This window comes from Vanellus vanellus (assembly GCF_965231255.1).
Source record: "Vanellus vanellus genome assembly, chromosome: 1".
NCBI classification, from domain to species: Eukaryota; Metazoa; Chordata; class Aves; order Charadriiformes; family Charadriidae; genus Vanellus; species Vanellus vanellus.
Genome location: NC_138905.1, coordinates 202,514,259 through 202,541,354, shown reverse-complemented (window position 1 = coordinate 202,541,354; position 27,096 = coordinate 202,514,259). Strand labels below are relative to the sequence as shown.

General features: G+C 37.8%; 1 protein-coding gene across 1 annotated transcript in view; it reads right to left on the bottom strand.

Annotated features, from left to right (window-relative positions):
- The window catches only part of XPO4 (exportin 4), a gene marked incomplete at its 5' end in the record, with an annotated part of 76,267 nt that overhangs the window by 25,709 nt on the left and 23,462 nt on the right, over positions 1–27,096 (bottom strand). The window contains 6 exons of the mRNA XM_082495972.1: positions 1,833–1,938; positions 9,923–10,089; positions 10,879–10,995; positions 22,661–22,799; positions 23,058–23,199; positions 26,874–26,979. Coding sequence (XP_082352098.1) covers positions 1,833–1,938; positions 9,923–10,089; positions 10,879–10,995; positions 22,661–22,799; positions 23,058–23,199; positions 26,874–26,979 — 777 coding nt within the window. The remainder of the gene's footprint in view (positions 1–1,832; positions 1,939–9,922; positions 10,090–10,878; positions 10,996–22,660; positions 22,800–23,057; positions 23,200–26,873; positions 26,980–27,096) is intronic.

The window sequence follows — 27,096 nt, the reverse complement described above, 5'->3', positions numbered from 1 at the left end:
CTAGATTCAAATCTTCTAATACGTCAGTAAACATATCCTCACAGACAGACTTCAATTATCAAGTATGGATTTTAAGAATTTTCTTAGGCTCACGCCTCCTATTTTTTCACATAACATTTACAAATAAATAAATATAGGGTAGCTTTTTCTCCCAGAAGCAAGTTTAGTTAAAATTATTTCAAAAATATACATAAAAGTACAGTTAAAACACTAACCATTTCTCTGTGGCATTACAGTTGCAACTTCATGCAACTCATAACTAGTTGGGTTAGCTGCATGGTTAATTTTTGAAAGATCAAACTAGCAGGAGAAACAAACCCTGCAACAGAAATACCTCTCCTAATATACGTCCCACACTAGGCTGAGATTAGAACTGAAGGCTCTCTCTTTAACATGGCAGTCCTGCCAACTTTTGCAAGGTTATTAAAACTTCTTAGATCAGATAAATGAATATAAACTACTACCATTCACTTACATTACTTCAAATAGCAAACTAATACTACAAGCCTCAACCATTGCAAATCGGGAATCTAAACCCAAAACTGACAGCATACTGCCCTGGCTAGCATTCATTCGAATATAATCAAATACAGGCGGGTTTTGGTTACTATTAAGTAAAACGCAAATGTATTAAAACAAATCTGCATTTTATTAAAAACATTCTTACCATGAATAAGTAATTGTAAACCAACCAAAGACACAGATATCTAACACTGACAACCTCATACTATTAAACGAGGAAGGGTTAATATGTAAGCCAAAAAGTTATTTGCATGTGGAGGTTCACAGCTGACAGTAGCAACTGTCTGGATAGTCTAGACAGCTGTTCAGATTGTGTGTAGCTGCTAAGAGTTCTGCCAGTGATTTTTTTCACCTTTTCAAAACTGCTGGAACAGACAAAGTTGCATTAAAAAACCCTGAAAATAATTCTAATTTATCAAAAAATCCTATAAATAAGGACATGTATCCAAGCACGTATCAGACAACTCTCAAGCAGCACTGGAGAGTTACATTTACTTTGTCTAATAATAACTTTGTCCAAGTTTTGAGCACATTATTTCTCTGCTTTGCAAAAATGAAAATAGCCTGAGAATGCTGAATTTTCAGATCCCAAGAGAGGTAACATAAGATGTAATAGCATAATAAACAAATTTATAAGCCAATATATGTTGCTGCTGCAGTAACTCCTAGCTGATCAAAGACTACAAACTAATCCCCCAACAGTGGTAGAAATGCTAATTTTATCCAGTTTTAATATCACGGGGCTTTTTTAAGCTGTAGAAACTGAATATTACATTCCCTTCACCATCCCTCTTAACTTAATCTATTTTAACTTGTTTGGATTTACTTTGTGCTGAGGAAAGAGATGCAGAACTCTGTATGCTGAAACTGGCTAGAAAACTGCAATTACATTACTTATTTTCAGCTGTTCCATTGAGCAAATGCTCTAAGATCAGAAAACACACACTGTTCATTTGATCTTTTTTGAGAGCCGTTACACCTTATCTGAAAGACATACTTTGCTACTAATCACCATGCTTGGTTTCATTTGATAAATACACGTCCGAAAGTATTAAATGTATAAAAGTTTAGATAACTATTACACCTTTTTCTTTTGTTAATGGTCATCAATTTAAAGCAATTTACAGGCAAAATACATATTCGGTAACCTAGGAAAAATACAAACCTTCTGATTGCTTTGCTAAGCAAGCTGAAGTTAACGAGTCAGTCCTACCTGATGCAAAAGGAAGAGTCCAACAATACAGTTTTAGAACAGGAAGGAGCTGCTTTCCCTGTGGTCTGGACTATGAAAGTTGAAGAAAGAAACTTACTGTAAAGAAAAGCTCCATAACTCTGCTGTCCAGGAGGGTCTCACGCCAGGATTCTGTTGGCTTTAGCATCACATTTTGTGAGGATTCAAACATAGCTATATAATGTCTGCCCAGTTATCTGGTGTCAAGGTCAACAATAACATTCCTACTTGGCTTTAAAAAAATCCTAGATACAACAGGATCCATTCAGAAAGAATGTAATGGAAACAAACTTTAAGCCTCTTCACATACACAGCATAATTCATGCATGAGGCCAAGGAATAAAAGGTATTAAGTATTGAAAAAAAGAATGCTCCAGGAATGTTAGATAACAGTTTGATCATAATTATGAGACATACCATAGTGATACGATCACTTTGATAACCAGGGTGTCTAATGTGACACAGCGAGAAGGGAAAAAAGCAACCGCAATTAACAGGTGTTAAAATTTATGCAAAATAGGAAATAATTTTCTAAAAAATTTTCCTGGCAGCTTTTAAAAAGGCCTTATGATAGCTAAAGATAGCTCATTGAAATCTATATTTTATTTTTCTAAATAGCCAAATATGCATCACAGAATGCAGATATGTTAGCCCTGCATTAATCTACATTTTTTAATCACACTGTGAAGAACAAAAGCATAAGGCACCACATGGCATCGTCATATTAAACACGTTTGCAAGAGACGTTCATGAAAAACGCATAAACTGCGAAGCCATGATTTTGCTGTACTCATTTCAGTTCTGACCACGTGTTTTGGCATAACTTAATTCACAAAATTCTGCAAATGCTATAGTACAGAAAAAACAGAGACATGAGCAAAAACATTTAAACAAGCAGGTTATTTGTCAGTCTCATCACACAGAAGAGTCTTTCTAAAAGATTTTGGAAAGTGCTACCTTCTGTGACACCCCCCCCCCCCCCCCAATCCAAGCAGTAGGAAAACTGCTTTAACTCAGCAACTTACGTTTTCATTTATCTTTTTTTAAACCCTTTATCCTCTCTGATTCCTTTCTAACCCAACCATCAGAATAAGTAACAGCATGCTCAGCTGCATGTAATTTACTTATTGGTAATCAACTGCATTAACTTTTGTACTGTAAGTCACTAAGTATTATGAAAAATGTGTATCAAAAAGTATTTACATCTAGAAGAAAATAACTTTCACAATAGTATCATTCAAGAAAGCAGACCCCTTAACTTTTGATGGGTTTTGTTAAGAGAACAATATATAAAGCCAACATCTAGTTTAATATGAAGGATTGCAGCACAAGGCAGGATGCACAATTTTAGTTTATTTACACTTGTTTTCTGAGTTCTGCCAAAACCAGAAATTCCTAACGTCTGGCAAATCAAGCTATGCGTTTTTTCCTTTTCATCTGTAATGTTTTAGAAAAAAACAGTATTTTAAAATTGTTTATTTATAAGTGTCCTTTGCTGTAACTCTCCAATAAACGATTGGCTTGGGAATACATAAATATCAGAAGATGATCATAGATACATTATCAATCTCTGAAAAACAATTTGCTCTTCACTAGGTTGAGTCTAGAGAGGGGACCAGCTACATAACACTTTTCCCGTGGAATGAAAGAAGGGCTAGTTTGCTGTCACTATTTTAACAAGCCCCAGTATTTAGCAGCCCTATCCCGTTATTTTTAGTACTGTTTCTCACGCTAATGGACTGATGACACATCTGACAATAGCAGATTTGTGGGTAAAATATCTGTTCACTGAACAATACAAATTATGCCTATACCTATCATGGAGATCTTAAACGAATTTTCCATCACATAATAGATGTACACAAACATTAGCATAAGTTGGCTGGAGATGCTTGCTGCTGTGAAACACCTCAACTTATTCTGTGCTTATTAGCAGCAGCCCAGATATGCCAAACCTGAAAACAATGGTGCTATACTACCTAGTACGTGGGTGCACACAGGACAAATGCAGTCTTCATCATCAAAAATTAATTCCCAGTACTTACAAAGAAACAAAAAGTAGAGAACTAGCACACCACTTTTTTTTGTAAGCAATCAAGCTATAACATAGATTTATGATAAGCATAGGTCAGTCTACTATGACATCCTGGAGGGTTTCAGGTTATTTTTTATTTGTTTTCTTTAAAATGAAAAACGATTGTAAACCACCTCTGTTAGTAAATACAAATGTTTGTAACATTCCCAGTTCTGCTGAAGAATGAGTAACTCTCATTACAGTTCACTTTGAATGACATGGAAAAGCCAAGCTAAGAAACAGGTACTAGAAGCATGGCAACGTTTTACCCAGTTCACAAGACTTAGGGCACCAATTCCTACACAGACTAGAAACTTCTGCTTGAATCAGAACAGGTTATTCAATAACATGTATCAAGCTCTACTGAAAAGCATAAGAATATAACTAGATGCTTTTGTGTATGATAAGGCTCATATGCTCACTAATTAATGCCTAGAGAGGAAGAGAAGACCATAATGTTTAAGACAGACTTTCTTTTATCTTTGCCTAAGTTTACATATGTAGCTCTATTCACAAATTTGTCCACAGGAGTGAAGAACTCCTCAGAAACTGAGGGAAAACTCATGGAGTGCTAAGGCCCAAACATCTTTCTTAAAAGTTATTTCAATCACTTTAACTTTGTTGTTTGGATCCTTTCTGGAGAGCTTTGTGTCAGTCTTACATTTTACAAATAAAAAACTGCATTAGAAAGGTACCTGCTTGGAATAATGCTAACATACTGATTATATTTGGATTTTTAAGACCTCCTCTGGCTTGCCAGCTAATCAGCCAAGCACATGGAATGAGTCTAGCAGCAACTGTCTAAAACTGATGCAGAGGCTTGCTGCCCCCTATGGAGAAATGCTTCACAAACCTTTATATAACTTACACTCTCAGCAAACACATCCAGCATTCAGAAGAAGGAACGTATGCTTAAATATTGAATTATTAAACACAAGTATTCTTAACTGTCATGAGAATGAAACAACTACTCTGTGTTGGAGGCACTGGACTCAGATTGCAAGAACAGGCGTAGGAAGCGTAAGAAGACCCAAGCTAATTTTAAAACTGGCGAGTTCCGGAGCTGCTAGCGGTGTAGCCATGCCAGTACCAAGTCTCACGTTGACCACCCAAGCGGATTCTGCAGCTCCTGCTCCATTTTGCTGCTATGGTTATACAGCTAATAGTATGTAAGCTAATCACTTTAAGCTTAACTTACACTTAAAGTACCTATGCAGAAGTGACTGCCATGCAGATGCAGCTTGAGAGTCACATCTTTTCACCATATACTGGCCGCCATCTAGAAAGCTGATGACAAATTGCTGCGAAACTGGAAACTTAAAACCACTGGGGCAAGGGAGCAGAAAAGGACAAAAACCCCCTTATATATTTTATCAGTTCCCCTTTGTAAAAAGGGTCATTGCTGCTCTCTTTTCTTCTTCCAATATTAATGCTTTTAAGATGGTCTTACATTGCAAACCGATTTCAGAATTCATTCAGGAAAACCCAAATGATGAAACACTAATTGTTAAGAAGTGCAATATCAATACAAAGATGTTCAGTGCAGTTATGACCAAATTCGGGGTATCTGCCAATCTTCTTGGTTTTGCCCAACTTTGTCTTAAAAAGTTGCTAGAAAGAATTGTCAAAAAACCACATAGTACCCTAGAAATAATTTCTAAACATCAGGGATTTCAAAGTTAGGTCAGTTTTCATCTAGGAGTGATAGGTCAGATAAAAGTAAAATGCAGCTCTCTTTTGTACTTTCTTAAATACAGCTATTTTAGTTACATTGAATTTTTCTTTATATCCTAAACAATAGCCAGGATAGTACCCCAACCCTTCATTCTTTCAGATAAAGAGAGACTGCTGTAGTAAATTCAGGATAATCCCAGCCTGCTAACAAACACAGGACCTAAGGAAAGCAGCCCTGCTGCTGAAGAAAGGCTGTGCTGTCTCTCCTTGGTACAGGTTCAATCATTTCTCCAGCTGTGGAACAAATCGAACTGGGGACCTCAACCTGCTAAAAAAGTTTTCAGCCAGGTGGCTGCCTGCTCAGTATCACGCCCATGGGACACACTAGGGCAGGATGATTTTTCAGCAGCAATGACAACTGGAATCATTCCTCAAAACAAACCTTAAGTTTTCTGGACCATTCTGTATGTTTTCCATGCACTTCCATTATGCATAACAGATGCTACCAATCTGGGTTGGACTGAGTTCAAATCTTGAAAGTCTGCAGAACTATATGGTTCACAGGATCTCCCAGAAAGGTGTCTCATTCTGGCTTGTGGTTTAAAAGACATTTTCAAAACAGACATATGAAGAGCTTTGTTCCTTTAACTGTGTGGCCGAGGAACATACACACTTCAAAAAAAAAAAAAAGTGTTCAGATCAGACAAAAGCTTCAATCAGTTCATACAATTGTTGTTGCACCATTAATTTCAACAGAACAGCAACAATGCACATTAGTGAAGTGCATCCCATCAGGTTTACGTAACCTGTATTCTAAATCCAATCCCCTATTCCATGTTCACTTGAAAATTTGCCAGCTTGCCTCCAAACAAGAACTAAAGCTCAAGTTCCTCTTTATTCACATGCTATAATTCATATGTTAATAAATAAGGCATAAGTAGCTCTATGACAGCTCCTAATGACAGTTAATAGACACCTTTTTGTAGATGGGAGACAGTGGGACTCTGTTTAGGAACTTTTGCATTTGAGGACATTCAGACAAAGTCCATTAGAACGTAGCTGCTAAGAACAGATAAATCCCGAAGTCAAGAAGTGAGAAACATCTCTGGAGGTAAAAAAATATAAGCTATAATTACATCCTGACTCCGCAGAACATATTATACGTCCATGTCAAGGTGCATTAAAGTCCAGCAACATTCAGCTCCTTGACTTTGGACACTCACAATACACTAGGAGTGATATCCTTGAAGGCACTCTTGTAAAGGAGAAGGCTGTACCTCTTAGTACTCATCACCCACACTTCCTTAATAAGTCAAAACGTCAATTTAAGAAAGATGCAGTTAAAACTAGTTCCATCTGAGTAAACAATATAACAGTGCTGTAATAGCACTGAAAAAAGAAACCCTACAGAAGCCAACATGCCACAACAGACTGTCATACGTTCTTAGTGCAAAATAGGAATCCTATGTTATTGTCATTTCCAACAGTACAGCCAAAAACCTCTGAAGCATCCACAAACACCAATACCTTGAGGTAGCAGACAAAAATAACAATAGATGATTGCCTGTGTGTTAGAAAATGAAATGGAAGGAACTGCACACGACTGAAAGGAGGCCTCCTAGGTCATCATGCCCTGCCCTTCCTATTGCAGGCACTACATCCTAAGATACTCAAAAGTTACTGAGTTCCAAGTTAAAAGTAGGTAGGTCCCAGCCTCTCTTCTCCCATTGCTCCAATCAGATGGCTATTCCAGAATGCATCTTTCATGCCAGCTCTTCTTGCTAGCAATAGACAATACAGACTTACTACAGCTCTTCTGTTATAATTGGTGCCAGCTGTCCATTTAACAATGCAACACATACTAAACTATAACAGCACAAGAACTCTTAAGAAGTGATATGTTTTGATGCAATTCTCTCAACTTGGTGACTTAAATAACGTGCCTCTTGGCAATGGTCACTGTAGAGTTAATGCAAATTTTTGCTACTTCCTTTTTTGGAGATACAAGAATCTTGCTAAAGTTCATACACAAATACTGCAGATTACTGTTATGCTGTAGGGAATACCAAGAATCAATACTATCTTGCCAGGGCAAATACCAACTAAAGGAAAAAAGATATATCTGTAGATACAATGGATCGTTTTACTCCATGCTTCGAGTATTAAATTTATGCCCGTTGCTTCACACCATATGTACTGTCAAGATTTGGAAAGAGGATACCAAAAGGATACCAACTGATCAATCAACACAGCAATTCTTACGTTCTTATGTAATGTGCTACCTATTTAGAAACTGCAGCCAAGTTAAGTTTCACTGCCCATGAGCTACAATCAACAGTTACTTTTACACCAGTCTTCTTAAGGAAGAGATATTTATGCCACAATATAATCAACATGGTGCTGTAAACCCCAAAACTTATTGAATCTTCATCACCTAAGACCCCCATTTTTCGAGGATGGTTAAAGCCATTCCAACTTCTGTGAAAACAGGTTGCTACGTAAAAGAGGGAGGCCTAAGCTGGTGCTGTAATTCTTACAGCAAAATGAAATGTCCCATGGTAGAAAACAAAAAAATGGTATCAAGCGGAGCAGAAGTTATGAACAGATTTGAAATACAGCCATGTAAGGGCACTTGTGGTGGTTCAGACTAAAGGCCCATCTGATCTCCAGAAGCAGACAGAATTTGTTTAACAGCTGCAGTATCTCGAGTAGCTGCAGAGCCCAAGTAGCAGAAAACATTGTTAATTTTAAGCAGCAGTATGGCTGGCCTAGCTATTTCAATTAACACTTATTTACTAGCACCTATAGACTAAATCACTTCACATGATATAGAGCTATAAATGAAAGCTGGAGCTCCCAAGGCTTCACATCTTGCTTGTCTATATCTAGCTCCATCACTGCAAACCTTAGCCTAGGAGAAAGTGCTCATGAAGAACTAGAGCCTTCACTTCCAAACTGTAACAACATCAGTATTTGGGACTATATCAGAGGTTCACACAGAGCAAGACTAAAATTCAGAGGGAACCACCTCTATCCACCACTGCACAACACAGAGCATTTCCTTTCTATTTAAGATTACAGCTTAGGAAAAAAAAAAGTGTTCATACATTATTTGAATTCTTACAAATCTCAAATCCTCTTTCAAAAACTTTTAGAAGATGCAATAATTTAACTCCAGTCTTGGTCTTGCAGGTACATGCGCTAAATTCCTCTCTGGACCCCTACCAAATCACTCCAGTGATTAATAGGAGTGGGATATTTACTTTTAATCCATGGCACCTTCCATAAAGACAATATAACTGGCGTTCTGCTTTACAGGTGTGAACCAAGGAATAACCAGTTTCAAATAAGTTTCATTTTTGCTGCCCACTGCATAACAAACAGAATCAAAGACAACAGAAATATACAGATATCCCCTTTTGACAGTCAACAGGAAAGCAAATAAAATCCTTTACAGTGGATTTGAAGGCAACATCCAGATTCCTGCAGTATATGTAATTTAATAGCCATTTCAAAAGGTTTTTAAAAAAAAAACGTTTACAAGCCAGCTTAAAAATTTGGCTCTTGGAAAGTTTGCTGAGCATGTTGAAGACAGTCTAGCTATTAAAAGAGTCATTGTAATGTTTTACTGCAAGCGCTGTCTTAACCCTCTATTAAATAGAGAATGTGATTGATTATTTCTACAATAATCTTCTAGCCATTTTTTAGGCTGAACATTTTTCTACGTTTTTTCTTCTCTCCCTCACTAAGACTTTCTATTTGTGATTCCCATTTCCTCCTCTACTTTCCATCTCACCTTTCTCTGAACTTTCATAACCAGTACACATCACAAAGATGTCAAAATGGAAGCAATGGCACCTATATAGTGCCAAAAAAAATGAGATGCCATTTCTTCTCTCAGCTAGCAAATACTTTTTCTTCAAACCAAAGAGAACCTATTAAATGTTCTAGTACACGACTATGCTCTTTTATGGGGAGTAGGTTAAGCAGGCACATTCCTAGATGATGGGGCATTTATCTACCCCCTCCTCTTCTCTGAGAGAGAAAACTAGGACAGATCAGATCTCCACATAAAATTCAGTGCTTAGACTTCTTTACTACTTGGTTCTGCACAAAAGCAGCATATTGCATTTTTCCTCTCCTCTGCACCAACCAAACAGACAACCAGCCCATAACTGGGGCTGCTCTGCTGAACTAGTTTTGCCTGTTATATAAAATGCTTTAAAACTTTAATGAAGAGAAACAGCAGTTTCTGCACGTAAGCATCTGTTATCAAGCACAAGGGTGCCCAAGAGCACTAATGAAAGAAAATCGAAATCAAGGACTAAATATAAGGCTTATGAGTTCTACATTTTTCTCTCCTCACAAATACTTTACTTATCACCTGGTAGAGTGACCCAAGTCAGCTGAAAGGGCCTGACATTAAAAGGATATAATTTGGAGGAAGGAAGTTCCAGCTTAAGACCTGATTGGCTAGTGCAAGATAACGCTGAAACACTGAAGACATCTGAGCATTGAGGTTTTCGCGTCTGCTGAATTCCTGAAGTACCTCTACTGTGAGCATGAAGATCTGCCGCAGATCGTCCTCCTATAGTCAGGACGAACACAATATATTAATAGAGTCTCTCAGTCATTAATTAAAATATTGATTAAAAAGAAATACTTTTTTAAAGAGAAAATAATTTTCTGGTTTTACCCTATTTTTCATTAAAATACAGGAAATATTCTGAAATTGTCAGTCTGAACCCCTCCACTTTTGCCAAAATTAATAGATGATGTTTGCAAAGAATAAGAAAAAAATCTTCTCATAAATGCTAGTCATTAAAAGAAAAACTTAACAATATGTTTTTAACAACTGGTGGAGGAGAGGGTTGGTCTTTGGCATGAAAAAAAGTTGGTAAGTTGTTCCACAACAGTCAGTTTAAAGCAATGCCTTCACAAAAACATTTCTGCCTGGCCAAACAATACATCTGAGACAACCAGACTACACCATCTGCAATAATATTTTTAAATACATAGCTCTCCTTGGCTTTAAACCAAAGCTATATTTAAGACTATCATTGTTCCACAGAGTATTCGTTTTGTTTGCAATTGGTAGCCAAGGAATTAAAGAGTCCAACCGCATAAAGATCTGTAGCTCTACATTCATAAAATGAGCAAAAAGGGATTGCACCTTTTTGATATAAGTTTTTTACAACTACATTATCAACTTCCCTGAAGTAGCCAGTATCTACATTTATAATATCGTATTTGTCCTATTAAATGCTGTTAGGCACACACGGTAACCGAATACACCCGGCACAAGAAAGTACTTCTGCTTCTCAATGCTTAAATTTTAGAAAAACACATCGCATATATTGATACAGAACTAGTTTACCTGAAATATACGTTTACAGTTACCATGGAACTCCATGCTTAGTCCAATGTTGCTGGTTTTACTTGAACTTGAGAACTCGCTCAACAACGCCGTTAAAATGGAACAGGCCAAAGTTTGCTATAAAAAAAATAAGGGGGAATAATATAACTAAAAGATGTCCAATAATGTAATACCTACATTGTCCTTAAATTATTTTATTAGCATATTTCTACAACTATTACTTCAGTTTCTTCTAACACAAACAAGAACAACTCAGACTTTCAGGAGTATAGATCCTTAGGCAAACAATCACTGGAATCATCCAGGCTCCATCCTTACAAAAGAAATTCAAGTATTTGAGCAATATAAAAGCTAGCACCTCTACAACCATCACTACAAAACGGAAACAAACTTATCGCAATCCATTTCCCAGCCTTGCTGTTCACTTTCTCTCCCTGTGTACAGGGCTTTACAGGTATTAGTTTCAGAGAAGATTCAGTTTCCACTTATTTCTATTGATCTAATAGCTCAGGTCACTCTGAAGTTTGTTTTGGGCCACCTTTGTGTTTGCTACACTTACCGTGTTGGTATTTGATCATGATTAAATTTATACCACCAAAAGTGATAAAAGCTAGTAAAAAACAACACCTGCAATACACCGCCTACTACATCTTTTCTCTTCCCCCTATCATAAAAAAAAAAGAAGAGAGAAGTACGCAGAAAGCCCTGTGACTTGAAAGCTTGTGGATACTTCCCTCCAAAGCACAACATCCACAAGCCTCAGAAAGAACCTTTAAAACTACTCTATTAGAACAATGTCTCTGAAGTGATACACAAATTGGTGAGAAAAGGGCACATTAATTTTAGAGAAACAGATCCATGAAGACTGAAGGTTTAAGTGTCTCTTTCATTCTCAAAATTTAAGGTAATGTAAATCAAATGCTTATCCTAAAACACAAGTTAAAAGCCAACTTTCCTTTATGAAACACACTGCTCCAGCCTTTGTTGCTGTTTTATGACATAAAAAAAGCTTTTTTCCTGATGCCAAAGTCCAGTAACCATCATCACCAGTATTAATATTTTTTTAACTGATTTTTACATACAAAGGGGAGTAAATATTGTACAGAGGAGATGTAAGAAGTACTTCAGAAGTGTGCCATACACTACTATAGCAAGCACAATAGAAATTGTACACTGATGAAATGAAAACACTTGTTAAAGAGATGTTCTTAACAACAAAACTTCAAAATTACTGGCTATCCTCTCAGACTGTTTGGAGCCAAGGTGCCAGGGATGGACAGAGGGATAGGAATTGTTAAAGGGTCATGCATGCCAGCAAGTGTCCAGGGGTTAAACAGAAATATGCACACTACCTCTGAACACCCGAAAGATTAAAGTGGAGATGATACTATTTATGCAAGCTCATACAACAGCTGAGACCAGTGCCATCCACCCACCAACTGCAACATCTTTGTTCAGAAATGCCTCTGAAGTCAGTACCTTGACCCCCCAGAGAACTAGTTATCTTAGCCAGTATACACTAAATTAACATTCTTACTTGCTAAATAAGTTCCAGACAGATAGAACATAGTGGATTTGTGATAACATATGGGTTTTCTCTTCTATTGTATAACAAAGCTGTACAGTGGACCAGCAAACTGTTGTTCAGTTGCTAAATAGTTATTTCTTAAAAATGGCAAAGATCGGATTTATTTCAAGTGGACTATTTCTCATCTGCAGTCACCGCTGTTGCATATCACGTATGATAAAAGCAGCCTCTAGCCACTGAAAAAAACACCACCACACTTTAAACCTCTCCAGCAAAAGTGCAATTTTGCCAGTTCTATACTAGACTTAGAAATATTTGTAATTAGTTCAAACATTTCAGTATTTTATTTCCAAATGTCTGTGTAAGCTATTTAAACAATAAATATTTTTTGTTTAGAGGAAACCCAGATTTGATCCAATATAAAAAAAAATAGTGTAGGCTAACACTGAGTTTTAAATCCAACATTAAATGTTCCATATGAAAAGAATTAATCTCGAGGGGGGAAAAAAAATCTTTTAAAACTAGAAAAAAAAAAAACAAAAACCAAAAAAACCCAAAAAACAAACCCCTGAAGTTTGGCTCTAGAACAATGCTTCAGATAAGAATACATATTTTTAAAGACATAATCGAAGTTGCCAGAGAACACTGCCCGATTTCATTATGTGCCAGGAGATGGCGAAGTCTCACAAGGCTCTCTAAATACTTTAAAATGCAGGCTTTTATTTTTTGCTTGAATTACTGACACACTGATACTTTTCAGCTCAGAGAAGCCATGATGTAAGTTACAAATCTGTACAATCTGATGCTCTACAACATACCATGATTACTATGCGGTATTAAAGATTACAATAGTAGAACAGCCTGGCTAAAGTTAAGCAGCTTCTGCTTTATCACACAAAGATCTTCACACCAAGCCACCATCTAGACCACCACAGGACAAGCAGGGCAGTGATGCAGACTATCCATCACTTGCAGTTGGTTGCCAGTTATTGGAAAATAAATCAGTAAGTTCAAATGACAGATAAGAAGCAATAGTAAAAAATGTTTGTTCCCACTATGATTATAAATAGTTAATATTAACTGAGATAACAGACATTTTCTCCTTCCATTTTCTCTGCTTTGTTTATATGGTATATAATAATTTATCTCTTCTGTTTGGATTGTAATGCACTATTGCATGATAAAAGTGTGTTACAGATTTTTTTGTGTGCTTTTCTCCTGATTTTCAGGAGGAATTTAAAAGGAAGGTTAAATTTTATGATTGATGGTAAAGAAATCTTTTCAAAAGTGTAAAGAGCTGACTGAATCTGCTGAGAGCCTGATAAAGCGCTTTGAGCAGTGACCTGCCCGCCTGATTTCAGTAAGAGCTATTTCAGGTAGTTCTGACATCAGTACCTGCTTTGAGCATGAAAGAAGCATGACGTTACTAGAGATTTACACGCTTTACTCCCTCCAGCAGCCTAGCTCACAGTAAACACCAGGGCACGATGCATCCCTCACCTCTCCTCCCTCCCACTGAATTCCCAGAATCCCACCAACTCCTTCACCTTGGTATTTCAGTACCTGGGGTGCAAATCCTGCCCCATTCCCTCACCATCCCAAGGACACTGTGTGCACAATGGGTACATCCATGCCCTCCTGTCACTATCTGCATCTGTGCTTACCCCTTGCATCCACGAGGAATAGTAAGTACTCCCGTATATTCAGGTCATCAGAGCAGAAGACCAAAGATAAGATATTGGCCAGTAATTTAAAATTTACTGCAACAACAGGCTGAAAGGAGACTGCTTGAGATTGGTTTCCTAGAAGGTAGGTGCCAACCCCCAGGAGTTTGGCTTACAGGTAAGAGCAGAGGAACAAATCAAGACCTGTAACCTGTCCTGGCAGTCTCAGGCACTTGCATAGAGCTGCATACAAAAACACCACCACTTCCCAAAACTGCCATAAGACTATAGGAATTTACAAAGATCGTCATGCATAGCAGTAAGATTGCTATTTTCATATAAATATTAACAAACTAATTAATACAACAGAACATGTGCCCTGCCTTCTACTGAACTCTTCTGAATACACAGTAATATTTCAAAAACTCTGGAATACAGCTTAAGTAAACTTTACTAAAAGTAAAATTTTACTTTATGAAAAGTAACTCTACTGAAGGTTAACTACTAATATTTTTAAATACATTTTTAAAATGTTTAATTAATTTACATGTTTGTTGGGTGTGAAGACACTTTAAGTACCCTCCAAATAAATGCAGGCTATTAGAAGAAAGATTTCAAAAATCAGATAAACAACATAATTTCATATAAACCACAGTTGTGCTCTGTGAAATAAAATTACTTCCTCTTACACATAATAAAACTGAATGCACTTAATACATGTAAAGTTCTAGGGCCGAGGATTTTTCGGTTTATTTTGTAGCGTGGGGGATTTTAAGGCTTTTGCCTTGCCAAAGAGGAGATTAACAATCCAATTCAATAATACAATGCAGTAATAAGTAGAAAATGCACGTGATTCTGGCCATCATATTAAAAGTCAGATCTGAATGTCTAGTGCACAGTAATGCCATTAACTTCATACCAGTAAGAGTACACCTCTGAACCTAGTTTGACTTGCTCGCTAGCAATTGCACTAGTTCTGCCACAAGTACATACCCAAACAATAACCCCATCTAACAAAATAAAATACCTCTCTTGTTGAGAGCAGACTGCCTCTGAGAATAGCTTGGCACTCACCCCAGTTAGCTTTATTACCAGGAATAAACTTTATGAAAGATCGCTATACATAAAATAGACTCTCAGCTGCTCAAACAGAAGATCAATGGGACTTGTGATAAGAGATTAACTTGGCAATCAGACACCCAGTAGTAACACCATTTTAGTGATTTTCTTTTTAAACTACTCCAATAAAACACAGACACTACAGAAAGACCATGCGCCATTTTAACAGTAAACAACATTTATATACAATTCATAAAAATCAGATGCAGAGGGTAAATGCAACTTATTCCTCCAAATGGAATGTCCCCTATAACACAAGTTAAAGCCATAGTGTTTGAAGGGATTTCACACTTGTGCCTGGACTGCCCATGGAATAAGTGAACTGCTTCATTTGAGGGTAGTTAGGTTACAAAGCATCTGAAAGAAAGAAGAGTTTAAATACAGCTGAGGAAAAAATGGACATGTGGTACACCAGCTCCAAGCAGAAAAGCCAACAGACAAAGCAGAATTAACTACACCACTAAAAGTGTTTCCTCCATTATGAAATTCAGAGCAGAGACACAGCTAGGTTGTCAGGGACCTGATTAAATCATTCATTTTACTACAAAACCTGAACTATCAAGCACCCTCCCGCTGCTTTCTGTAAGTGTCATTTATAGCTACAGAAAAATAAGTATACTTAAAAGAACAGAGGTCTCACCAGAACAGAGAAAATCATAACATCTACCCTATTAGGTTAAATCACTGCCAGACCGAATATGCATTTAGAGGACTTTTTGTCTCCATTCATATAATGTCAACTCTGTTACTGGGGAAGCCACAAGAAGCATTTAATAATATCCCTAAACCAACTAATTTTAACTGGCACAAGAGCAGGAAGAATCAAAGAGTAAATCTATCGGAGGCAGAATTTGCTGTGCTGCTCCTAGGTGATAAAATTCTGTAGTGAGGATGTATCAAAAGCAAATTTACCAAATAATTTGTTTAAAGCAAGGCTTCCTTTATAAAGGTGGTAATATACGTCTTCCCTAACTTCCTTGAATAAGCACAGCTGTATTTGCTAACGTTTTCAGAGTATCTAAAACCCCAGAATGTAAGCTCCAACTCCAAATGGAAAGGTTAACAGGATGGCCACAGGACCAAATGAAATACTGAAGAAATGTAAGCAAGCACCAGGAAGAACCCCCTGGATTTTATCTGTTCCTTCCCAAATTAGCCAGCTGGTGGAAAAAAGCTGTAAAGCAGGGACAGGACTTTAGGAATAGGACCCACAGCTGCAGTTTTGTGTTGTCAGCAGTAAGGGACTGGCTGGGCAGCACATCCCTTTCCTCCCATTCCCCCTCTGCCACCATGCAAAGAAAGAGAAGCAGCACCAGGTTAACACACCACACCTACAGTGGCACAACAGGCGAGACCCTGCTTCCCTTCCTTGGGGGCAACCAGGCAAACCAAGCAAAGGAAATCCCCAAAGTTGAGCTCAGAAAGAGAAAACCAATTCCTCTGTGAATCACTGGGGGCCACAGGAAGATGGTCTTGTGGCATGTGAAGCATGCAGGCTTTGGCCAAAGAGAGAAGGGAAGTAGCAGCCTCTACTAATAGTGGAAGAGGTCCAGGCAAAGTTTGCTGGAGTTTAAGGTGTAAGACACGCTTTTCTTTGTTTCTCTGGGCATAGGCAAAACTGTGAAGCAGAAATCAGGAGGAGAAAAAAAACACACAACCACATAAAAAAAAAAAGTGAAGATCTGAAAACTATTTATCTAGAAGTAACATTCTTGTCTGAAGGTTCTTGTCTGAAAGGCACCAGTTGGATGTTCACACTTAGAGCAGCTCCATGAACAAATCCAAGACTTTCAATTAAATTCAAAATAGTAAGAGTAGCCATGCAGCTTGCGATCAGTATCACTGAGCTTTAAATATACATCATCCTGGCAAGTGCTCTTTGGTGGGCAGGTGTCCCCTCTCCCCCCGCTTTTCTTGGTCCTTCTTGCCCGCCTCTGCCTGCTGTACTGCCAGATAGGCCAAATGAGCTGCGTTACACGGCTGTGCTCCACAGCAGATCTGCTAAAAAAGCCAAAATCAAATCAAACCAAAAAACAGTTAGGAGGGAAAAAGCTGGTTGTTTTTAAGTAGACTCCTGCATAGATCCAGTTTATTACTGAACGTATATATTCAGAAGGGCAGTACCTCTGATAGGAAGTGGGACTAAAGACTGAGCAGCTAGGGTCAATAAGCTTCTTAAAGTGGGTTTTCCCCTCAAGCTTGTTGATTTGTGTGTCACCACAGTAATAAAAGAAATATAGGTATAACACATGGAAAGGCATCATTTCTTTCTTCCCAGTGAGTCTCTGAGCTCTTCAGGTGAGGGCCTCCACGTCTGTACATCTCATGAGACAGCAGAATTGAAGAAACAAAGAGTCCTGGATGCCCTACATAGTACAGGGGACACACATCTCTTCCCTGCATCATGCCTCCTCAATTTCCAGCCCAGTAACTGTAGCTCCGTTGTAAATAATAATAATGAGAGCTATCAATTTCTAATAATAAAGTTATTAAGCAACTAAGCCAGAGTCTTGCTCTACTGCATCTCTGGCAGAGTAGGCTCTCTTTCAAAAGAAACATCAGAAAACTTTAAAAGGTGTCCTGGTTAATACAACCACTAAAAAAATACTTATGTTTTAAACTTCTCTTACATTTCTATTACCGAATTTTAACCTCATATTTGGAGTAGTTTCTGGATCCCTAAAATTCCCAAACCAATCTTTAACACACTAACTTAGGCCTTTATAGAGCACTTGTGAGTGTGAAGGAAACAGCTTAAATATCCTGGTTTACCATCTGGTTTTTATACTCAACATGTCTCAAGGGCAGTAAGGTTCATAGGACAAGGTAATAATTTTATTAGACCAGGAGATATAACTGAGGGTAGAGGGGGGAAAAGTAATATACACGCTTTTGTCAAAATATAAGTCACAAGAGCCTCTCCAACTCCTAATCTACCACATGAGACAGCGACAGCTAGACAGAGATGCAGAAGTAAAATTCCTCTTAAAGAACAGAAATAAGAACGACAACTGCTAAATAAATGTTACTATTATCTACATAGCCATTATTATTGATAGATTAATTTCAATGAAGACGAATGCCTACAGATCTGCTCATTAATACTTCCCACTGTTCACATGAGATCCATCCATAGCACATTCCTGAGCAGTTTTAGGTAACCCGAAGCATCTGAATCTCCTGTCTAGCCCAACCATGAACACTGGGAAATAGACCAACAGATTTACAGATTTTTAAGAGAGAAGGAACTGTCAGGATTGCAGGGCTCTTCCAGTAAGTCTTGACAAGTCTTCTTGGACATACAGGGAAAATTAGGCTTCAGATATGGAGCTTTATGTTAGAATACATTCTACTGTATGCATTGTAGATATTAAAAAAAAGTTTCTGTTGCTTCCCAGACCTGTGTCTGGTCTACAGCAGTTGGACTCCCCATATTCTGGAATAAATCCAGGTGTGACCCATATCTTAGTCCACTTTTAAACAAAAGTCCATCTGATTTTGTTTACATGCAGACCAGTTCCTCCTCCTGGGAATCAGTCACCTTAGCTGCCAGGATTCCTGTCCCTCTGGCGAGGATGAAGGACAAAAGAAATCCTTCAGCTATGCAATAGCAGAATATTCTAACACAAAAAGAAAAAGCCAAGAAATTGAAGGCATTTATAGTTGAGAAGAACTTGGCCCATACAATTCTCAAAAATCTTGAAATCAGTGATAGAAAAGATGTATTTAGCATTTTAAGATTGGCCCATGATACCGTGTCTACTGCCAGAAGCTCTGCCCCCAGAGATGAAGATTTTGAAAAGAGATCCTGAAATTGCTATTGGAGGGAGATTACAGACTCTCCCTCATGAGCAGGAGGATGGCTTGTATCTGTGTTACAGGAGGAGCCAGGAAAAACAAAACCAGGAACTCCAAAGCTAATCCTTGTCCTCCCAGAGGATTACTACCTAAACTCATTTATAAATTAATAGGCAGCCAGACCCTCTGTAGTCTGCTTTTCCTTCTCAGACAGAGGTTTCTTGCGTGAGAATCATAAAGGTCCATACTGCAGAGAAGCAGCAGCAGGAGCCAATACCCCAGCTTCAAACCCTGTCTCTAACCCCACATCCTTCCATCCCTGTAGTATTACCTCTCCTTAGTGCCCTGTTATTTCCTTAACACGTACACCGTGTTCCACTATTAAGGAATTACTCAGCAGTAAAGCCATCTTCTTCATCTCCTGCCCACTTCCTCTTATCCCTTTTGCTCTCCTTCTCTTCCTTCCAATCTCGTTGGGTTTTTTTGTTTGTTTTTTTTTGTTTGTTTGTTTTTGTTTGTTTGTTTTTTTGTTTGTTTTTTGTTTTTTGTGTTTTTTTTTTTCATTCTCAACAGTTCTTCCATCAGTCTTGCTCCCATGTCAGTTTGCCACATTACTCAACATACCTTCAAGTTCCATCCTCAAAATGCATTCATTTCTAAAGATACTGTTAACTAATACTCGAGAAGTTAAGGTATTAAGCATACCAAATCCTCCAAAGGTATACATGCAGAAGACACAGTACCATCTTCGTTCGCTGCTGTCCTTACCACAGCAACCTTCAGGACTTGAACCTAACAATGTTACTGAAAAGTCCCAAAGATTTCATGGAGCAGGTGTGCCTAACAAACACAAAACTAGTACAGATGTCTGACAGGAACTGGATGGAGGGTTGCAGGGAACGAAAAAGATTAAGTACCTACTTTATTCTTGTAATATAAAGACGGGCCAGTAAACTTCAGAGCCAGCAGAGAGGAGAAAGCAAACGGGAAGCAAGCAAGAGACCACTTAGCTTTTTTAAAAAGGACTTTACAAACTGCTGTAGAAAGCCATGATCAACAACTAAAAGCCATGTTTGAGAGCTTTAAACATTTTTAAATATGAAGTGACCTGCTGAAGACTCCATATGCTATTTCTCGGCTGCTAGAGTGAACCTCAGGTAGGACACAAATGGGTGGGCAGTAGGTCAGAGGAAACATGGAGCAGAAGTCTGGGAAGAACATAGAAAAGGGACAAAGCGACTCAATAGGGAATTGGCTGTCAAAGGTATGACAGAATTCTGAAACTTGAGAGTACAAGGCTGAAGGCAAAAGTGCACATCACAGGAAAGATGTATTAAAGTGGAAGGAGTCAGGGAGGCACAGAGGGCCGGAAAATATCTGTTGATCTCTCCCAATACCTATATCCCAGCCTCCTCCCTGACTTGGATGGAGGCCTGTTTTTATAACTAACATAAACACGTCTCCAGTGAAGTGCGGAAACACCTGTGACACTGCCTGGCACTGTCCTGACAGCATATCTTGGATCTTGAAAGCAGTGCCGCTCACTTTAGCTTCATACTGTACCCTGAAGCACCCTTCACTGAGGCTCCACATGGCAGGAAAGCAGCTGCACTGTGGTTCCACACGGTCTGACGGGCATGGCTGAATGCTACAGGGACAATACTAAAAACACCCACCCATGTTTGAAAAGATAAGTGGCTAATTCATTGCATGAATTGTCTCATACAGCCTTCCAAAGTTATTATACATTTGCACAAGAGGTTTGCCCTGAAGCCACTCAGAGCTCGACTGTGGCAGGTACTGTGCTAACACAGTTTTATTACTGCTTATTATTGTGTATGCCAAGTCCTGGGTCACATGAAGCTATGCCGGCACCAGAGTTTTTCTTGCAGCAAACTCTCAGAAGGTTACAAAAACTTTTTTATGAATGAGAACTATTTTATAATATAAAACCTCATACGTACACAGGAACGTGTTTATAACCAGGCTGGCAAAGACTAACAAACATATACTGTGCCTTACAGAAAATATGTTCCAGCAGCATCATGTGTCATTTTTTGCTCGTACATTGTTTTCTATTCTGGTATGCTAATACATCTTTAGTATATAAAGACATGTTAAATGCCCTTCTTAAAAGGTAGATAAAGGGAAATGAAAAGGTGAGCCAAAAGCCGAGCCAAACTTGGTCTCTGTACGGTGGCAGCAAGTGAAACTTGGAGGAGAGTGAAATATTGTCCCTTCCCTCAGCCAGAGCTCCTCTGCAATGAGCTCTGTTGCACAGCAAGCCTGGGGTGATATACTTAGAGCAGGCAGTCTCAGACGGTGTATGCTGCAGGCAGTGCAGCCTGTCTGTATATCAGTGCACGCACAGAATACAGCTGTAGAAGCTGGATTATGCAAGAGTTAGTGAAGAGAGAATTTCTCTGTTAACATCCAGGTCGCTATTTACTCCACTTTTGTATCTTTATGGAAAGATCATATAAACTATATAAGCATACACACCAGCATGCAAAAAAACGAAAACCTCAGTTGTAACTCCATTTTAATAACAAGGCTATCTTTCACTGGAAAAAAGCATGAACTTAACATCGTTCTTCTAAACAAATACCTATTCCTATCCAAATTATGCACAACCAAAAAGGCTAAAATGTTCACTGTTATTTAGCGGAAGGAGAAATTAAGGTTTAGAAGTCTAACTGAGATTTCCATACCCTGAGGGGATATCACTCGTGTTCAGAGGTGACACACTATTTTTAGGACCATGACATGAGCTGCATTACTTCTGGCACATTTTGATCAAATTTTCAGAGTTAAACATTTGCCGCTCACGTATAGTACAACTGCTGCTCTAAATGCTCGGCAATGTTAGGAGTCCATTCCCTCAAGGTTTGTTTTGTTTGAGAAAAACTTCAGTTAAAAGTTGCAGCATGGAATCTATATAATCTTTGATTTGCATTTGGTAGGAGAAAAATCACCTCTCTTTAATCTCTAGTTGCATGCCTCTATTATGACCTATTCTAAACTTATCTCCTGGCATAGCAAACGGAATTTCACTAAATGCATAGATAGATATTGGACACCTTGTTTCCACTTTGAGCTCAGTATGGAAGGTAACACTTACCCTCAGTAGTATGACATTAAATCTAGAGTAAGTTTTGTATTTCCATTCCCCGTTTTACTTCCTCACACCCTTTTCTCTCCACCTACCCGTCTCCCAGAAAACAGCAGAGGCCTATGCCTCTTGCTGGGTAGCCTATTCCGACAGCTGAGCCACAGGAGGGTGCAGCATTGCACAGATGGAAGGCGAACAGAGTGTGTAGAGAACCTGCCAGCTAATGGAAAATCCATTTTAGATCATGCTGTTTTATTAAAGAAACCCAGAGAAACAAAAAAAAAAAAAAAACCCAACCCCATGGCACTTAAAGTGGCTATTCAGAAGAACCTATTTCCTAAAAAATACGGTGTACCAAAAAACTACACATACTATTACTAGTCCCAAAACATTCTTACTCAAAAATCTCAGATTTCGTAAAAAATTGCTTGAATAGATACCAACTTAATTACTAATTTTAAGTTTAGATGAGAAGCATATAAGATTTTATAGTCAATAAGTATATAACTTATGGTGATGATACAGATTGCTTATATTTTAAGAAAAAAAGAAAATACTTACTACAGTGGGGTTACCGCTGCTGATCAACTGGCTGACTTCATGAAAAATGCTTTTGCAGTCGATTGATTTGTCTAATGATCCCCGTTTCACTATGACCGCTACTGCTAATAGAATCTGCTCCCGAACGTACTTTTGAAGGCTGTAAACAACATCGCAAAAATATGATTGCAAATAATTTTGAACATCAACGCTCAGTAGAATTTTTAACTCATTCCTTTTTCAAACATTTTGTGTGAATTCATAAGGGAAAGCTGACAACTCTACAGAAGTCAACTAAGTGTTAATGGAAAATAAATTATTGTTGAAATGGTCTTCTACCACTACCCTTGGAAACAAAAGGATAACCCAGACTTTATGCAGAATCCTACATGTTCAGGGTTTTTTTTCCTATACTTACTTAGGCCTTTGTAAGACATAGGTTAGAAGGAATGTTCGCAGTGACTCAATGCTAGTTTTTTCCAAGAGAATCCATTCTCTTACAACTGCTTCCATTATCGCTGTAGCAGCTTGAAAAAGGACATAGTCCACTTTACTAGTTTCTGTGGGAAAAAACAAAGGTAATTAGAGTACCAGAAGGCATACATGCATCTATCTAGTATGTATTTCTAAGAAAAAAATTAATGGAATTTACTACAATTTAATTTATTATTAGTGGAATTATGTTGATATGAAATCAGACAAAGAATTTACACCTCAAAAGGTGGGGAAAAAAAAAATATCAATAACCCAATTATCAAATTGACCAATATTATTTGAGTCAGAGAGCCAGGGAAGAAAAGTTGCCTGCGCATGGACATTGGGCCAAAGATCAGGAATAAGAATGCTAACACAACTGTGGAACAACAACAATACACATTTAGTCCCAGTACATTAAGATATTAAAAATTTGACAGGCACATCAGAACTGAAGACTTTTCAATCATTCGGGTGCTTGCCTTTGGAACCAACAGTGCATGAAATTACAATTATTTTATGGATGGTAAAGAGATGCATCCTAGGGAAAACATTTGTGTTTAGCTATGAAAGCAAAAGTTTTATAGACTGGTGTATTTAAGGTTTTCTACATTATGTTCAAGTTTCCATGTTTATCTTGAGGTAATCAAAATATAACTTCCTACCAAAGCGTAGGAATCATTAGCCCATCTGACTGCTTTGCATATAGATGCACTAAAGAAACTAGAAAAAGGAAAAAGGTGACTGTTTGCATGACTACAAAGTATAATTTAAAGTGAAACCCCAGAATTTGAATTTAATTTATATGACAGTAGAAAGCTACAGAGAAATTTTTTTTTATTCCTTTGCTTTTACAAATTTTAACTTAGAAAAAGCAGGTAGTATCTCAGTAGCCAGTTTCAAACATTCTGAGCTCTCTAGAAAACAAAAAAAAACGGTCAAAAAAGGTGTAGCCACAGGTGACAAAAGCATAAAATATGAAATGGTGAAATAAAATTCCCAAATAAGAAGTGGAGTTTGAGCTATGGTGGGTGACCTGCCAGGACTAGAAAAACTGGGTATGTTTGAGAAAACCTTGGTCATGAGATGATGGGCTTTAAATGACTACAAAACAAACTTTTTTCCCCTGATCATTTACACACAAGTTTGCAATAAGTTTTTTTATATGCAAGTTCTATGTCCAAGATAGCAGCCAATTTGCTACAGTGGTTTTAAGTAATTTAATCAGGCTCCAAATCTAAACCTTACACAGGTAAACATGCTTAAATAAAAATAAACCACATTTAAATCTACTTAGCTTAATTTTGAAAACTAAGTAACCACTTAATTAAAAGATAAATGTTTACGTTTAGCACACATGGGAATTTTAATTCTGGCATTTTTAACTTCTGGGTCTTTGGCTTTTCAAACTGTACAAAGCCCCCACAAAAAGAGAACGCTATTAAAAAAAAGGGGATGGAATTTCTCTTTTGCGTCAAGTACCACAGATGCACAACTGCAATCATTAACAGCACAGACATCCAGCACTCAGTGTAAGCTTATAACTAGTCAGACCACCATTATCCTCCACATGAAGTTACTAAAGAAAGACAGGACAACTTTTGCTAGTACATTTAAGAGCTATAAGCTTACACCAGAAGAACGTAGAGCCTCATGCTTCCTGGGTTCAACTCCAGGTTTCTAAAGAAACTGTATGTATTGGCTGTTCCCTTTTTCCTTACCCTTATCTCTGTTGCTCTCCCTATATTACTTATACACTTTTCTTTCCATGAACACCATTGACATCCTTGCTATCTCTCCTCATCTCCATTCCAATTCATCTTGACCATTTTTTTCTGTTTCTTTTTAAACCCATCTACTCTGATCCTCCAGTTCCTGCCCATCCTTATCTGCACATATCCCATCAGTACACTTTTATTCTTCATTATGAACACCTTGTTTCCCTCTTCAGTTCCTTATTTCATAATCTCTACCTCTCCCTTCTCAGCTCCCAAGTGTTAACCAGCTGTTCTTTCTCTCCAGACTGCACAAACACTGACTCAAGCAGCATAAAGTTTTGGGAAAAGTCTCTCAGTTCCAGGTTTCAGCATCACAACAGCCTATTGGAGAAGCCACTGCCAGGAAAAACCTAACCCATGTGGAAACATGCTGGTTTCTCAATGGTGATAGCACATGAGCAGTTTAAGTGTCTAATATTTCTAGACATCCAAAAGGTGTTAAAACCAAGATCACATTCCTTCCAGCCAGCCACATTTCAGAAGGAAAAAAGAAGAAAAATGTCTGCGGTGATATTTAATTATTAATGCTAAATTGCATTCCCTTCTTTAAGAACAAGATGCAGTGATACATCCCTTAGCACAGACAGTACTGCTAGGTATTTATTTCATAAATTTCCATGATTTACTTCGGAGCAGTGCCAAACACTCCACTTACAAGAGATCAAAATGTTCCGCAAACAAAGTTAAGTTTGTTCTGTAGCACACCTAGAATTCTCTAAAAATCAATATGACAATAAAAAGCATCAATTTTGCTGACCCATAAAGCAAAAAGTGTGGTTAATGTCTTCAGGATCAGATGAAGTACTAATATAATATACTAAACCCAGAAGAAACTCATTTGTAGAAAAAATTTTGGTTGGGGAGTGGGTGTAGGAAAAGAACCACACCCTGCTCTATATCTCACAGTATAATTTAATAACACAGGAGTAAGCCTGCAATATTGACATCACAATATTAACGAACTGTACTTCTCTAATCCAGTAAATTTAGAAATAACTGTTAAAAAAAATACTGTGGAATGAATGAATTCTGAAAATAAGTCATATTTTAAACATAATTCTAATATTTCTCTGTTTATTCTGGCAAATTCTTTGAAAGAAAAGTTGCTTCCTGGGGGTTTGGCATATGTTCTTTTCCACAAATTTCCAAGTTTTCCTCACCAGGTTTCAGAGTCAGCTTTCACTGAAACTTCCCCCTCGCCTGCCTCCAACACTCCCATCTGGTCAGTACAGCGGTGCTGAGCAGGAATCTTACATGCTTACTGCTCCTGCAATTTTCAGATTACTTAGCTGTCAAACTCTAATAAGTCTCTATAGCGCCTGTAAAAACAGATTTGTTTTTAAAGACTTGTAACACAACCACATTTACATAATTTCCATTAAAACCCAATACATTTCTGATAAAAGGCAATACCTACCGGTCTCTTTCCTTTCTCCACAGGTATAATCCCACAAAACTTGGAATCAATACTCTATTGCTTCTACCAGCTGGACAGAAACTTTTCTAACTGTTTTGTTTTGGTTTTTTTACATAACAGTTGGACTGTTAACCGCAACTTAATAAAACATTCAACCTGAAAAACTCTCACCATGGAGATGTTCAGCATCAGCGCAAAACCTGGCAAAGCTATATAAAATTCTATTGCTGATTGATTTGATGGGAAGCACAATGGAATCACACTACAGGCAGCTCTACAAGATCCACAGATTAGACAGCATTACAAACTGCTTAATCCTCTAACAAATAAGCAGAGGAAACTTTAATCTATTAAATCAGTTTAGGAACTTAGCTACGTGAAGTTGCACCTTACAGCTTTAAAACTGCCAGAAACAAAACCAAAGGGCAGCAATAGGCTTCACCCTCTATCAAAAACTACCCCTCATCAAAATAAAAACTAATGTTCATATTCCCAGCTGTAGAACAACAGCACAGTTCCAGTTATAAAAACAGGTAGATGCTTAACTTCCTTTATTAGAACTTACCCAAAATGTGTTTGCAAACAGCAAATGGTGATTTTGATTTTCTAAATGATAAGAATATGTGCTCAGCATGTTGGCGCTGTTCATTATTGACCATGGAAGGTGGAGCCTGAAAGAAAAGAAAAAAAAAAAGTTGTCCAAGTACTAAAAACTGATCCCAGTTGCAAATATACATAGGCAATGTCATGAACTTACACATATTTACCTTGTTTAACATCAAACCCAA